The 16847-nt window shown below is 32.2% G+C and overlaps 2 protein-coding genes across 6 annotated transcripts in view; one reads left to right on the top strand and one right to left on the bottom strand.

Annotated features, from left to right (window-relative positions):
- Positions 1-2956: 2956 nt before the first annotated feature.
- LOC109860094 (ornithine decarboxylase antizyme 1) lies at positions 2957-5481 on the top strand (the record flags this gene model as incomplete). Its single annotated transcript, XM_020438961.1, has 4 exons — positions 2957-3088; positions 3269-3518; positions 3615-3769; positions 3961-5481. Coding segments are annotated over 3 exons (498 nt in total), but the record flags the coding sequence as incomplete, so codon positions are not given.
- The window catches only part of LOC109860088, a 21317-nt gene continuing 9412 nt past the window's right edge, over positions 4943-16847 (bottom strand). For 2 of the 5 annotated variants that reach the window (XM_020438948.1, XM_020438950.1), the window contains exons 2-21: positions 14574-14746; positions 12528-12682; positions 12380-12468; positions 12004-12082; positions 11669-11804; positions 11530-11588; positions 11382-11447; positions 11243-11303; positions 11022-11156; positions 10734-10904; positions 10119-10609; positions 9587-10040; positions 9085-9482; positions 8779-9007; positions 8516-8685; positions 8241-8433; positions 7422-7632; positions 7157-7347; positions 6960-7069; positions 4943-6861 (exon numbers count right to left, since the gene is read on the bottom strand). In XM_020438948.1, the coding sequence (XP_020294537.1) occupies positions 6823-6861; positions 6960-7069; positions 7157-7347; positions 7422-7632; positions 8241-8433; positions 8516-8685; positions 8779-9007; positions 9085-9482; positions 9587-10040; positions 10119-10609; positions 10734-10904; positions 11022-11156; positions 11243-11303; positions 11382-11447; positions 11530-11588; positions 11669-11804; positions 12004-12082; positions 12380-12468; positions 12528-12682; positions 14574-14746 (3610 nt within the window). In that variant the 3' untranslated portion in view covers positions 4943-6822. Of the gene's footprint in view, positions 6862-6959; positions 7070-7156; positions 7348-7421; positions 7633-8240; positions 8434-8515; positions 8686-8778; positions 9008-9084; positions 9483-9586; positions 10041-10118; positions 10610-10733; positions 10905-11021; positions 11157-11242; positions 11304-11381; positions 11448-11529; positions 11589-11668; positions 11805-12003; positions 12083-12379; positions 12469-12527; positions 12683-13075; positions 13297-14573; positions 14747-15223; positions 15413-15948; positions 16195-16847 lie in introns of those variants that run through there. The other 3 variants (XM_020438949.1, XR_002250779.1, XM_020438951.1) reach the window with 3 other exon arrangements.

Below are 16847 nucleotides of genomic sequence, written 5' to 3'. Positions count from 1 at the left end.
TGTGACGCAAGAATTTCTTCGACAAACTATTCGAATCTCCAAATAAAGTGGAAAAACAAATGTGCGCGCGATTGCGCCTTGTACGTAGGATCTAAAATTTTCCTTGTTACTTGTAATCAGAGCAAATATTTGATAAGAATGAGTATATTAAACCGAAAACGCGATTAATAATTTCTGCGTCTACGACGGCGGAATTAAAGATATCACGACAATTTGAAAAGAGATTTTAATAAAAATATTATATAATTATTTCGTAAAAGTTTGTTCTCTTTTAAGATTACTCAAAAAGAACACGGTAGAAAATTTGTGTTACACGTCTTGCAACGTTTATATTTATTAACAACACGAGTAATAATAATAATAATGCTGGATTGATTTACGTCGTTTTGTATATCATCTTGTTAATTTTGCATGAGATTCAAAACGGTGCGTTGTTTAGAATCGCGACATTGGCTTTGCGTTTTCTTTTACAACGTCAAGTTGCCTCGTGTCTCATGCCAATCGATATAAAGGCGGCAATGCCGTTTTATTTCGCGATAAAACAATGTGTTCTTCGACGTCACGTTATCTCTCTTGAGAAGAAGAAGAACGTCAAACCGAGAGAAAGAGAGAGATCAAATGTAATTGTTAACTTATTGTTAAGTTCGAAGTTCAGAGCAAGAAAAAAGCCACACCAATTGGACAAATAATAAGAGAAACGCGTGACGAGTCGCTTCTTTGGCCGCGTTTCTTGAAATCAATAATAAGCGCATATGTGCGCGCGTGATCTTCATTACAAAAATTGTCATCCTCGTCATATCGTATTGCGGTGAACAATGCAAAACAATGAGTTGAAGTTCTGCCTCGTGATTGGTTCAAATTACTTTCCCGCGGACGAGAATGTTATCTTGTTACATATATGTGTTGTACCACCACATGTAACCTCTACGTTGTAACTTTCACTAAATGCAATAATAACTTTCTCAAAAAAACTCAATAAATACATTTTTGCGTTATCGTAATGTTGGAAATACCGCGATCTATTCCTGGCTGTATTATCATTTTATACGCGATAAAAGCGCATGTTTCTTGCGTAATTCCCGTTAATTAAATTTAATGATCCACCTTATTGAACGATAGCTAAAGATCTTTTGTTCGCGCAACAACGAATAAAGACTGAAAATTTCTGTTCGTTTTTTTTCTTTTTTCTTTTCTTTTCTTTTTTTTTTTGACGTTAACTTGGATGATTCGATTTTTGAACAAAATTCTTTTTGCCAAATAATTGAAAATACTGTGCTAATGCGTTATACGAGCGTTAAACTTCCTTTTCGCTTAGTATAAATAATCTTACGAATCGCCGCGCTAAGTTGGTCGCTAACAATAACATTATCACGTCAGAAACACTTAGCTCCGTGGAAGAATACAATTGGTTGATACGGCAAACACTCAAAGAAGCCCGTAATTAAATTTACCAATCGACTCCGCGAAGCTTCCAGAACGTACGATAAAGCGCTGTGTGACCGAGCTCAAGAACGCGCAAGGTCGTTGCGAAATAAAGAGACGGTGAGATTTATTTTAGTTGTTCTCTAGAGGCAAGAAATGTTTTTTAACATAAAATCTAATGTTTTTCGATGAAAGTAATATATGCAAAGTTTTATATTTGATGTCGGTGGTTATAATTCTAATTTAAAAATCTATTTCATAATGTGTGATTATTACGTTCGAAGTTGATAATTTGTTACTGTCGCGTGTCACGGAGCAACAAAAAGAGCAACAAATTATTTATAAATTATCGCGCAATGACGCTCAACCGGGAACGCTTAGTTGCAAAATATCCACACATATTCGGCACACAGCCGAAAATTCTTACATCTAGCGTGTAAAGTGGCCAAAAGGCCACGGGGATGTAAACGAGCAAACCAATCGGTTTGCATTTCTGTCCGTAAACACGTGAAAACACTGTTATTTGTTTGGCACGTAGCCCGTTTTAATGACGTCTCTCGATACGCGACCGACAATGTGCCCGCGGAAACACAACTCGGTGTTATTTTATAAATCGCGTATCTGGGCTATGCGGTACGGCAGTCGCTCATTTTCCTCTCAGCCGTTTTCCTCTATTCCGCTCTAGTTTTTTTTTTTTTTTTTCCCGGAATTGTCTTGACCGCGGCGGTGTCGGACGTCGCGTCAACGCGATAAACAAGAAAGCTTCGTCGTTCACGATAAGGCCAAGGTAGAATGACCAATCTCACGTTTCTTTGTTTGAACATTCTCGAGATACCGTAATGCAGCGAGTGGATATCAATCGATACTTGCACGCATCGTTACTCTGACGATTTTTTTTTTTTTATTGCGGCCGTGTCACTCGTGTGTTGATTGAGAAGTTTCGCGCGAGACGAAATATCGCGGCGTTTTATATCTTCTACATATATCTCTCTCGCAAAATAAATCTATATTATTCTCAGTCTCTCTGGAGAGAAGATAAATACATCCTGAACACACTTACATAATCGCTCCATCAGGAGAGTTTCAAGATTCTTGGCAGTACTTACTGTTTACGCTCCAAATACATCATCTCTTTAAACAGTATCCTACCTTGCGATGCTGATCAAATATATTTACACACAAATTCATTAACAGAATAAACATTTGTGTATCAATATTATCATCTCCTTGTCCCAATCCTCAATCTCGCACGCACGTATCCCTTGCATTCTTACACATCTTTCATAAGAAGTTCATGTGATTCTATATAGATACAACAAATTTATATCAAAAGTAAAAAATGAATTTTTTACATTTGTTAAATTTGTTTATATTTATTAAAAGTAAATTGAATTTTTATGTACACATTTTTTGTATTGATGATAAAAGTTTAAGGATTCTAATGAACGAACTGCGCATTTCAGTGAAATGTCTAGTAAATGCATGGACGAGAGCCTAGAGGAAAGCTCTAGGTTGCAGCAGCACTACTGTATAACGCTGGGTGTGGGGCCTCTGTGGTGGTCCTGATGTGCCCCATGCCGCATTGTCTGTATCCACAGTCAACACAGAGAGCCGCGGCGTGGGGATCAAGCAGAGTCAGCTCTCTGTGAGCTCCCACATTGTGCAAGTACGTATTTTTCATCGCTCGTATAAAGTTTACAAAAAAAAAAAAAAAAAAAAAAAAAAAAAAAGAAAACAATCTTCTCCTCCTTTAGAAACAATAATAACGATTGCGAGTGTACAAAAGTAAAATTTGTATTCTTGATATAAAAATAAATATTTTCTAATTTGTTGGTGCGATACACAGGAGGATGAATTATTGAAAGCCGTGAGAAGTAACGAACCATTGCGTCTAACGTTCACTCTTCACTTGACCGAGAGTACATCGGTCGAGTGGGAGACCGTAGCATGGCGCCGTTGTCTATACATACGTGTACCAAGCTGCCTTCTGCCCGAAGGATCAAAGGAGGGCTTTGTCTCTCTTCTAGAGTACGCCGAAGAGACACTGCGCTGCACTAATATCATTGTCTGTCTCCGCAAAGATAGATCAGACCGAGGTACTTGTCGCTTGCCGTTTTTCGGTACAAATGTCGAAGGTTTTTGCGTTGACGCAAAAGACTCACCGTCTAAATCGTTCTGTTGTTATGGTCTAGCAATGCTGGTTCGTACCTTCATGTTCTTGGGTTTCACGGTCCTGCCGCCAACTCATGCCTTGGTACCGCCAGGCAGTGACGCTGGCAATCTCTACATGCTCTATGCCATCGAGTAATCGACAAGCAGCTCGGATTCTCTCAAATTTAACGCACAGGTATTGACACGAAGCAAGGAGCACGAAGCAAGCTGCTAATTTCTTCTTTTATTACATTACTTGATTATTTGACTAACTACTTTATTACTATTTTCTTTTTGTAATCGGTTTCTATTTTGCTAATTTTTCCCCAAGTTTGTGTTGTGTCTGTGATGATTTTCTTATTTTAATTTTATTATATTTAATTGCAGGTACCACCCTAGAATATTGTCTTTAAGCTAAATTCTCAGGAATTTAGCAAAAAGGATCAAAGAATTCGAGAAACAACCTGTGTCTGGTGTCTTTTCCGTTCTATTTCTTTTCTTTTATATATTTTGTATAAGTTTTGCCCTACACCTACCTTTTGTTACCAATCGAGAAATTGAAAAGTCGTCTATTTTGACAAAAAAAAAGTCAAGTGTTATAAGTTTAACGATATTCAAAAACCAAATCAGACGACTATAGAAGACACCTTGGCGTTAAATTTAAGAGGAGTGACAGAAAGAAAAACCATAGTCGCGAATATGTAGAACGCGTATAAAAGGCTTTCAATGAGTATATCGATTCATTCTCTTGAAAAACAATGTTAATAACTCTTTTAAGATCATATAAGCTGCTGACAAAGCTTCCCACGTGAATTTGACGGAATTTAAAGTCGTGTATTGACCATCGCACGCGACTACGTCAAATTTTAGAGTAATTTATTATCGATATATCTCAATGTTAATTGTGGCAGATTGGGCATCACCATATTATACTTCGTAAATATAAGTACATTGTCTTATTATTTGTAAGTATTACGACTATATAGTCTAGATTTAATATCCGTTGTGCGAGAGTGTGTCGAAAGAATTACATTTGTCTCAAAAATTACACAACATTCTCTAAAAAGAACTGATATACTTGTTTTTAAATATTATCTTTATATTCACGAATAGTTTAATACAATAATTTTTTGTTTGATAAAACTGAAAAAATATTAAGTAAAGAGCAAACCAAATTTTGTTTACACGTTGTTGGCTTATAGAGAGTGTTGTATTTCCAGATAAATACTTGAATTTTCTGATTTAGTTCAGTGTTTGCTACTGTACTAAATTTTATGTGGATAAAACAACTTAATTTTTATATAGAGAAACATCACGATTAGAGTTTCGATGATTAGAGCAAAAAACTAACACACACTTCGCACGTGTAATTTTTTTTGAGAGCTACTCAAGATTGAAAGGTTTACAGGATTATAAATTTTATTTATCGCGTTATATAAGTCTTATTATCTTATTAACTCTGTTACAGGTAAGATCTTATTCTTAGATATATGATAATATATATCTGGTAATTCCCAATCAGTTAACATTGAAGAGATCTTGCTAATAAATGCGTTCTTTAGTGTTGACTTGATAACAGACAACATAAAAAATATATAAAAATACAAAAAAAAAGTGAAAAATTATGAGAAAAATCCAAAAAAAAGTGTTGAAAAATATATATAGCTTATTAGGAGTATAGAGATAAGTACAGAATGACGGACTATTGTATGTTAACTTTACGCAAATTATCAACTCGTCTCAAGTTTTTCAATCGATGAAGAATTCCATAAGTTTTATCCCGTCAGTTAGAATTATATATTCGTACCTCTGACACACACTGCACACACATAAAAAAGTAAATATGTATGCTACATTTCTTATTCATGAAGACATAATATTGCTAAATAAACATTTAATAAAACCTTTTATATTGTTATTTCCTGATTACCAAAAACATTTTTAATCTAAATAATTTGATCAAATGTTCCAATTTGAATAGATATTTGATGCATTTTTGTATTTAACAGTAAGTGTTTAACAAAGACTATTGATATTTAAAAAAAAGTATTAATGAGATTTATTACATATACAATTTTATTATTAGAGAGACGAGAATTCAAGTATCACATAAATTTGTAAAAAGTCTAAATATTTCATTACATATATATTACAGCACAATTAAAATTTGTATTTAGTATGAGTTGTTCACTTTTCATTAACAAAAAGTGAAGTATGACATATCTCAATAAAAACCAGCATATAATGTCTAGTCTACAATAGGAGTAGGCAGTATAGAGTAAGAAGTAAGGTTCTTGGAGTTCTTTTATTTTTGTCTATACAAATAATTATTTCGCGTTTTTCAACACACGTCTTTCATTGGCTAACAGTAAGGCAGTAGGCAGTGCGAAATGGAAATTGCCTATTTCGTAATTCCCGTTGTTTCTTCACCGAAAAATAGTTTACTCTCTACTCCTACAGCCTTACTATCTTCGTTGTAAACCAGCCATAATAGTTTACAACATGCAATCATCAAACAATAAAATGAGGATTAAGTAGGATAAAATCGAATTTTTCTTTTCAAGTTTTACATCAAAATTCATAATAGTTTGAAATTTTATTTTAATCTTGTCAGTCTATTAAATATATATAAATGAAATATATCAGATGGTAAGTTTGTACACTAAAAATAATTTATAACTTTATGTATTTCTGTGTGTCAAAAANTTATATTTTACATACGTAATATTTTTTCCTTTAATTTTACCTGTTTCTATTGTATGTACATTAGCTCCTCTTAAACTCGGAGGTTTCCACTTTTATATCTCGTTTGTTTCTATCTCCGTCACTACAAAAAAAAAAAAAAAATAAAAGTTAGCTAACTTTATGACCTCTTTGTTTTCTTGATAATGCACAGTATTATAAAAAAATCGATCTGCTCGCTCACTCTTATAGCTGCCTCTTATAAATTTCAGTCAGGATTGCTCTCACGTTCACTCCGAATTCTTTTTCTTGTTTTTTTGCTATATCATTTTGTTTTGAGCAACCGAGATATTTTATAGCTTAGACGTAACAAAAAAGGATTCACTATTATTCATTTTTTGACGTTTTGATCCCAAAATCTCCGAGTTTAAGAGAAGATACTGTGTATATCTTATCTATTTATTTATCTATGTATGTATATATACGTACACACATACACACATACATACATATATATTTTTTATTTATATCAATAACAAAATGACATTCGTCATTTTCATGTTACACTCAATTATGCGAATTGGATTTCTTGTGTGCATCAGCTTCCTACGAATCAGTTTAAAATATCAAAAGCTATACATATGTATATATACATATATATAGGTCAGTAAATTTTATTACATAGATACGAAAGCATGTCGTACCTCAGAAGTTGATTTTGGGAACAGTCCTAAACTGTTGAGCATACCGGATGTTGTCGATTTTTCAACGGAATACGCCACAGTTACATTGTCATGTCTTACCATGTGACTTGCTGCAAAAATTACACAACAATTATTTAAGTCTTAAGTCACGAAGAGTTTTCGCTAACAATATGGAATGCGTCGTAATCTATTTGTACCTAATTGATTGCCATCATTCGTTTCATAGCCGCACTGGCATTGCATTTTTCTTTCTAGCGGAATGTTAATTAGAGGAGACGGCACGATGAGACTGGTTTTTGGTCTCTCATTGTGAATTTGTTGTTGATGCTCACGGAATGCACGCCAACAACACGTGATGTAACGACACTGTTGACATTGCTGTTCACCTCTGTTTATGTGTTAAATAGTTAATTTATGTTATATATTCGCTCGAGAATGTTGATTTTAAAACGATATGCTTACGGATAATGATCCTCTTCGTCAATATCTTCTTCGCATTCTTGACAAGGTAAGTGTCTAACAGAAGTGTTTATTGAGATCGGTCCAGTACTCCATCTTTGTATTTTTTCATTAAATGGTAACTCGGGAGGTGGACTATCTACAGAAAATCGTATGTTCGGTCGATCTTTCAAGACCGTAACTTCAATATTACCACCGGAATATGGTATTGCTTCTGTAAAAGTTATTGATTAAATATGACAGAAATATATATTCACACATGTAAATAACTACGCCTACTTAGAAATGTAAATAAACATAGAGTAGATATGTCTAATATATAAAAGAAACACACAAGTTTCTACTTTTTTGTTACAAATGTGTTAGCATAAAATGATAAATAATATACATCACAAACTCTACGGCCAATAAGAAGGATATACTTCCGAATGACCCCTGCTCCCAATCAATCTGAAATTTTGCACAAAAATAGTGTTCGATGGGACAAACAAAACGCGCGTAGTCTCCACTTCGGCAAATAAAAAAAAAATTTTTTTTTAAATAATAACTATATCGACTGAAATAAGAATATTCTTTTATGAAGTAGCACAATAAGAAAAAAAGAGAATATCAAATTAAAAGTCAATGTTCGAATTTGTATTTCTTGATAAATAGTAATTATAAATTAATCTTTTTTTTTCAGTAATTTTATGTAGTAATAAAAATATATAAAAACGCGCACATCAGCAATCACGTTGATTCTTAATGGCTTGTTTTAGAGTTTGCGATTTTACATATGACAACCGCAAAAATTGTGTTCTTCTATTAAATATATATATTTACTTGAGTCAGAAATAGGATCGTGTAACACTCGTTGATGCTTTACGAGCAAGCTTTTTTGGTTAAACCACAAACAACATCTCGTACACTTGTTGCCTTTTCCTTGATCTCTTCTCACAATGTGCCTTTGCATGTGCGACAAATAAGTGTAAACACTAGACGCGTTAGGATTGCCCTTATTCATAAAATGTATTACCTTTTCGAAACAACAATATTTGCATTTAATTAATACACATTGAAATGAGAAAACATTCGCAACACTGTTCTTTAATTCTTACCTTAAGACAATAAGGACATTGCAATCCCTCACCTTTTTCGTGAATCTTATAATAATGATCTATGACATCTTTATGACTGGACGTACGATAGTTACAACTTTCACATTGATATGGCATTTCAGAAGGATAATGCATCGATGACAAATGATCGATCAATGACTTGTTTTTTCCTGAAGAACATCCCGTATAAATTGTACTATATCTTCTTGATTATATATCTATTTTTTACAAGTCAGTGTAATCAAATAATCAGTATAACTTACCAAATTTCTCTTCACAAATGGCGCAAACCACCATAAGACCGTCAGAATGACCAAAATTGCTATGTACCTCAGACACATGAGTCAGTATTTGATGTTGCGACGAAAGTGCGGTACAACAATATCGACATACGAACAATTCCGACTGACCAGGCACTTGCGGAGGTACATGACTAATCATGTGCTCCATCACTTCAATATTGGACTTCATTATTGTTGTGCACAAGAAACACTAAATCAAAAATACTTAGTGTTATTTTAAGTATTGTGAAACATGTCGACATAGCAATATTACATTTTTGAACCAACCTTGAAGTGTATAAAGGATTTGCATTCCTCTGAAATTAAGTTTTTATCACCTTCCATTGTAGCGTAATAAAATTCTTGCAGTTGAATTTGTTCCTTCGGTTGTTTCTCGTTATTACTCTCTTTCTCTTTTTCGTTATTTTTGAAATCGATTGCGATTTTTTTTATTTCGTGTTCTGGAACCACTACTACCGCGGGATTAGTTCTTTTTCTTCCTCGTTTCGGTCCAGGTTTAATCGTTTCTGGAATTTTATTTTGAGAAGATGTTGTATCAGTTAGTGATGTATCCTTTAATAATACAACCGGCACATCATCAGTCTCTTGATCTTCAGTCTTTGAGTAAGACCAGTCTTGAAATGGATTAGCAGCTATCTTTGCTAGACGATCTAACAAACTGTCAGCTGAAAAAATATGCAAACTCCTTATTTGACGATAGAGAATCGATTATAGATTAATTCGTGATTTGTTAAGTTCCTATTTGTGATCTGTTTATTTGTTTACTCACTAGAGTTAGTTTTAGTTTGTTCCGCGATATGCCGGATAATATTATCAAATGCACGCTCAGACGTAGCACCGTACATTTCTCTCCATATTAATTCATCTAAAAACTGTTGTATCATTGGTCTGCTAAGTAAACTCAATGTGTTCTGAAACATTCTTGGTACAATTTTCCTAAGATATTCCATAACATGATAATTGCTCATAAGATTTTTCGAGTTTTGCTCCGGATAACCGGACTGCATAACGTGACTGTATCCCATGTCATTCAAGGTGCTTTTATCGACAGTAAAGTCAGTCATTATTCTGGAATCTGTATGGACCCAGTCTTTCAATGGATACAGAATACTATTAAAGCGTCTTTTGAAGGATCGTCTGTTCCCTTCTTGCATCGGTTCGCAAGCGCGCAATCGTATCTCAAGAGTAGTAGGGTCTAAAACACCAAGAACCTCGACTTTTACCTGTAAAAACAAGAATAAAATTTATCATTACAAGCATAATCTCTTCCTTATCAAACTGAGATTTTCAAAATATTTTACCTGTCGTAAATGTCCATCTTGTGATGTAGTGCCTAAACTAATTACACCAACTTGTATCACTGCATTGTTACCGCCCATTTTACGAGCTTTATTCCATATCGCTGCTGTACAAATGCTACGTAGATTCGTATAAAAGTTTTTCAGATATACATTAGATACTTTCACCCAAGAAATGACATTTTGTACATTAGTCTGACAAGCCCAATGATAAATCAGTTTTAGCAAAATCGTAGGTGTGTAAGGAGCTCCTTGGAAGATCGAACCCGAAAAAACAGAAACGAATTTATCGGGACAGTTACTACATATCCACACATAGCCACCAGAATAAGGAAATGTTCCTTGATCGCTATACATTCCCAACTTGAGTTTACTTTTTTGACCATCTGTGTGATGTTCTGTACAATATTGTTCCGATCTTAACAAGCCTTGTTGGATCAACCATTCAGCAAAGTTTGTAGCAGAAAACATGAGCACGTTTTTAACTTTAGCATCTAAAACATTTCGATAATCATATATGTATTATATATATTAATATATATTACTGATATATACATATTAATATATATTACTGATTGTAATATAATATGTACATTAGTAATGCTAAAAGTGTTTTACCTAATGCTTGTCTTTCTTTTTGTCCAACTACTGACGTGATATCTTTATTATGTAAATTTGGTCTTGCTATCACTACTAGAGATGGAAACGTTCGGCCGCCAGTTGTCTTATTAAATGTAAATTCTCTACCATCAGGTAAATTCTTTTTTGCTTCGTCTATATGTTCAGCAGCTATAATGTTTTATAAAAAATATATATATATAATTATCAAATATATCAAAATATTCCTAAAAATAAATGACGTTAAATAAATAAGATAACGTAAAATAGATAAATGTTATAAATAACCTAAAAAAGCGTCTTTGCTGCCAACCGCTATCCCTCCTATACTAGTATGTTCTGCAGGCCTAACTGATTGATTTGCCGTCTGTTGTATACTGCTATTTGCTGTGGAGTTTGTCACACCTTGTGGGTTGGTAGTAGCTGAAGGACCAGTAATCTTTTTTGTTAGTTATAGGAGTCTTTTTCTTAGCTGTTTTGTGGAATACGTTAATTTTAAAAATGATTACCCTTAACAACTTGCGTTGCTGTTCCAGGCTTTGCTTTTACTTGAGTAACTTTGGGTAGAGGCTACAAAGACAATATATTCTAGGCATACTTATTGGTTATAGCATAGAAATTTAAGAAATGCAATTATACAAATCATACCTCTTCGATAATATCAGACTGTTGCACTGGAAAAACTTTTGTTCTACGTCCGAGTCTAGGTTTGTACTGGAGAGAATTAGTATATAATTAGTACTTAAGATAAAAAGTATGTAGATGTGCAATATAAAAAAAATACAATTGATAATACATTTTCTTGTTGAGATTGTGGAGTGGTAGAAGCTACAGTTGTAGTTGTGGTAGCTGTGCCTGAAATTTATATGTATTTGTTTCAATTAAGTTTTATAACAAATCTGAAAACTTTAATTAAATAGCAAACACCTTTCTACCTTGAGCTTGTGTAACAGAACCCAAAAAAACGCCCATACTACGTGGATCGACAACTAATTGAATATTTCCTTGAGGTCCACTACTTGTATTACTAATATTTACTTTTATTGGTGGCGGATTCTTAGTCTGTTGTGTCTAAACAGAAAACCTATATGTATATGATTGTCTGTACTTACTTTCAAAACATTAATTAACACGTTGAATGCCGGACTAATTTTATGACTTGCCCAAGGCGCCGGAAAAAATTGTTTGTTATGTAATACATATGGCATCACCGATGATCCCCACGGCATTCAACGTGTTAAATTATCATAGTGATGAAAAGAATGCTTACAACACTTAAAATTTGAGAGTTATTTTGAACTACCGGTGTTACTGTTGCTTGACTTACTGTTGGTGCTATTGTTGTAGGCCTATAAATAGTAATAAATTATATTTAATAAAAAAGTATATTAGATATACGTTATCTTTATATCATATGTATATATACAGGGTGTCCAACAATTAGTGTAACATCTCTCGTAGACAGGTAGGAGTAAAACTGAGTTGAAAAGTCCTACACCATTTTGCGAGATTTACAGTAGTTACCGAGATCTTAATTAACAAAGATCCGCAAATAAGCATGCATCAGGCTGTCTTACGCGCGTACAAGAGATGTTATGACCAATTGTCGGTATATACATATAAATATCTTGTAATTATATACTTACAATGTATATTGAAAACCACTGACTGCACCTGATTGACATATCAATTTACCTCCATGAACTTTAACTAAATCTTCCAAAATAGCTGTAACCTAAAGAAAAAAGAATCAGTGTTTGATATTTATATTATCATAAAATATATATAACTTACCCTATTTACATTTTCTTTGTGTTTCACTATAGATTTTAATTGAGATTCGCTCAAAGGTTCTTCTTTACATTCCAATTGTAATGTTACATGAACTGGAGGAATATTTGAGACAGAATGTCTGGGTAATTGTGCTTTTGGCATTGTGCTCACAGATGCTAAAAATTAAAAATAGTTTAATATTTACTTAAGCAAAGCCAATTTAATATTTACTCAATTTGCGTTATATTAAACATATTTTTAAAATAAAATAAAAATTAAAGCTTAATGCATATTTTACTAACAACTTTTTATAGATTTATAAGAAAATAAAAATATAAGAATAGACAAATAAAATAAATGTTTTCACAACATAAATAACTCTCACAATATTAATGTTATGTTATTGTTAAAAAAGTTTTGCAATATACGTTAAATATTTTCGTTCTCTTTGAATTGCTAATATCGGTATCTGCTCCGAAGAATGCTCGTAACACACATATGAACGTTCGGTATCAAACGGTGATAAGTTCACGCAATTACTAGCTTTCAAGTATCGCGACTGACCTTACCTGTCGGTTGTAACTAATTGCAAATGTAAATTATAGTCTTTTGATGCGTTGACAGATACCGATTCGGAGCACAAAACTGATAAATCCACGATAACCTAACGACACATACATATGTATAGACAATCTCGACGCCTCACGTTTTTTACAGCGCGTAAAGCTCGCACGCGGTGCGGCGGTGCCAACAAACTTCCCATATATTTTTCGACTGTGTTCCGATACTCACTGCACAATATTAGAAATCTATAGTTTACGTCACACGTACTCATAGACTTCAGTAATAGTAGTGAATATTGGAACGCAGTCTTCGTTGCCAGCGCCTCTATAAAGGTATGACTATCGATATGGCGTCTAGTCATTCGATTTTTTAAACTATACTTACACATTATGTACATTTTCTTTTTTTTATTCTTTATATTTAAAAAATGTATAAAACAACAAAAGAAATAAAAAGAAAAATAATGCAGTGTATAATTTAGTATATTCACTTTTAAGGACCTGAGTACAATAGAGAAAGTATTAGGAATAAGAATTAGAAATAGAAGTTAAATGTACTATATAATGACAAAAAATAAACTATAACATATAAATATAGGAAGTGTCATGGCTGCATGATATATACAGCCTATATTTATATACATTTATATGTTAATTTTATTTTTTTTCGCATTGTACATTACATTTAACCTTAGTAGAAACAGAGCTTATTTTGCAATCACTGTGCTAAAGTGTACCTTTCCTATATGTGAATTTGAAACTGTTCCACAAAGACTTTCTTACTATAAACAAAATTGAAGATGTTTTAAAAAGTGTTAATTTTTTTATATAAGAATAAGAGATATGACGAAAATAAAATCCTTTCAGTGTAAACATCAATTCTTTCATGCAAGGGATGAACAAAAAGAGAAGCTAAGAAATTTTATATTCCAGCAAATAAGCTCAGTTTTATCAAAATAAATAAAACACAATTTTACATACAATTTCTACATGTTATCTGCAATATATTAAGTTTTCTTCTTCATCTAAAATTAGTAAATTATATAATATAATAAAATCTTTCTGCAAGAATAAAAAAACTGAAAGAATAAAAAAGAATAAAAACTGAAAGAATACTTTGAACCTTTAATTTTGCAAAATTTTTGGCATCTTCTTCCAAATATCTAATAATATGTCTGTTATTTACTTAAAACACCGTTTTACATAATTTTATTTTTAACGAGTTTTGGAAATAGATTTGAAAGGTTAGATAAAAAAATTTCAAACATTTAAAGATTCAAAATTACAGTTAAAAATAATATTAATAACTGTATACATAACAATATTATATGTTATTATATGTTATTATAAATAACAATATTAAAACATTATTTTATATAACATTATTTTTTATATAACATTTCTAAGATACTATTATTTTATATTTAACATTCCGGTTATTATTAGTTGCATTTATAAGATTGACAACAAAGTTCTTATCTCAATAATATATATTATATAATACCTTTTTCTTGTTTGTCTTCTTCCAAATATTTCGTTTTTGTCTCATTACATAATTGTGAGTTCGATTTCTTGTTGTCACTAGTAACAGCTATTATCTGTATGTTGTCTTCTTCCTCAACATTTTCTTCTTGCATTTGTTCTATTTGTTTCTTTAGTGCTTTTAATTCTTGCCGTCTGCAAAAGAAAGTATAAAATGGTAGAGGAAAATAGAAAAATATAGGGAACATGTGTGTGATGTAAAATATTTTAAATATATGCACTTATATTTATGTATATATACATACATATATTAATAAATATAAATGCATATATTTAAAATATTTTACATATGATATAAAATGCTTCACAAGATTGTATATATGAAGAATTTGTATCATTTATTATCAAAAATTCACAGAAGGTTTAAGGGTAAGAAAAATAGTTATTGTTTTTTGTCTTAATTATGTGTATTTATCTACATTCGTTTACCAACATATAATATTGAAAAAACATTTGACAAGTTTGCACATCAGAATAAAGCTGTAAGCATAAGCAATAATGTGTTACGACACAATACTGAAAAACATTTTAAATAAAATACCGAGTGTAGTAAAGAAACTTGATACATCTTTGTGATGTATCAACATCATAAATAATGTTAAAGTTATGTACCTTTTCACATATGCTTTCTTTCGAGACAATCTGTGCATACTTGGAGATTTGCTGTTGGTTTGTTTATGAAAATGTCCCATTTTGAGATATATATACTAATAAGTTTTTATAGTATATTTTTATAGTATATTTATACTACATTAGTATATGTACCATACTATATGTTTGTAATACACTGTCTCACTGTCACTGTTTTATTAAAACACACATAACAAATCTTTTGTAGGCAGGTTTATATATTAATATACACAATTAGAAATTATACAGATTATAATAGTAAATAAAGGTAACAAGACTAATGCATAGGCATAGGTTATTTATATATGATTATCAGTTTATTGATGTAATATCAAACATTTTGATCTTTTTATTTGGGTCTTTATTAATAATTGACTATAAATATAAGAAAAGAAAATTTACTAACATAATAATATAAAAATACATTTAAAAAATGGCCAAATATATAATAAAATCAATTTTATGAAAAAAAGTTAAAACATTTGTTAAATAGTTAATAGCAGCAAAACTATAAAGTATAATTCAGCAGTTTCATCTAAATAAAGTTGATGTTAAATAAATTAAAACACAGAGTCAAAAAATATTTTTAAAAAACCGATAAAAAATGCTCAAAGAAAATTAATATAAAAATGCAGATCAAAAAACTTTAATAAAAAATACACAATTTTATGATTCTGTAATTATTTAAATGTTGTTATGTTCCTAACCTTCTAATCTAGCCTTTCTCTCTCTCTCTTTCTTTCTCTCTCTCTCTCCTTAAAGAAACTCTACTGCAAAAGAAAACTTAAGACTTAAGTGTTTCTTGTATTTTTGTCTCATTTTTGTATATTTAAGGCTCGGTTCCACAACTTTCAATTTAACACGAGTTTAGCTGGGTTAACGTTTCAAAATTCTATGTACCTTGGTAATCAAACCTATAATACATGTGACATGAAATATAGCATTTTAGTACGGCCGTTAAAGTTGACGTTAAATCTGTGACTCGCGTTCCGCAAGTTACTTTTAACGTGCGTAAACGTTCCTAACCTAACCTAACCTAACCTAATCTATTCATTGAAACTTAAAGCCCGTTGTACATTAATCGCAAGCGCAAACGCAAGATATAGATCTCGTAGAATTGACCAATCACGCTGATCAATTGGCTGATTTGATCAATACGATTAGTCAATTCTATTAGATCTGTTCCTTGCGTTTGCGCTTGCGATCAATGTAGAACAGGCTTAAAACATGCTTCTTTCTTCTTACGCCCGTTTTCACCATCTCCAATTAACTTAATCGGCGATTAAGAGCCTCCGCACAAACTCTTTCTTAACGCGTTACGTTACGTTAAGTTGGCTATGAACTTAAATTTGTACGTAAACTTGAACGTCATTCAACGCCATAGACGTATAAGAAATAGACTGCGCGTGTGAGAGGGGAAGTGAGTCAAACTTCGGAGTGAGACAGATGCTTTCACGCCAATCACCCGAGTCTCTGTCTCTGTCTTTCAGCACCTGGAGTGGGGACTCCCCACTCGGAAGACAACTCCATAGAATGTCTATGCTGTCAATCGCCTAATGTCGCCCCTTCATCGCTCGATGCTCCTCTATTGCCCCACTACGCTATT

Source organism: Pseudomyrmex gracilis, unplaced genomic scaffold (genome assembly GCF_002006095.1).
Source record: "Pseudomyrmex gracilis isolate BER0280 unplaced genomic scaffold, ASM200609v1 scaffold_327, whole genome shotgun sequence".
NCBI lineage: Eukaryota > Metazoa > Arthropoda > Insecta > Hymenoptera > Formicidae > Pseudomyrmex > Pseudomyrmex gracilis.
This window is presented reverse-complemented; position numbering and strand designations above follow the sequence as displayed.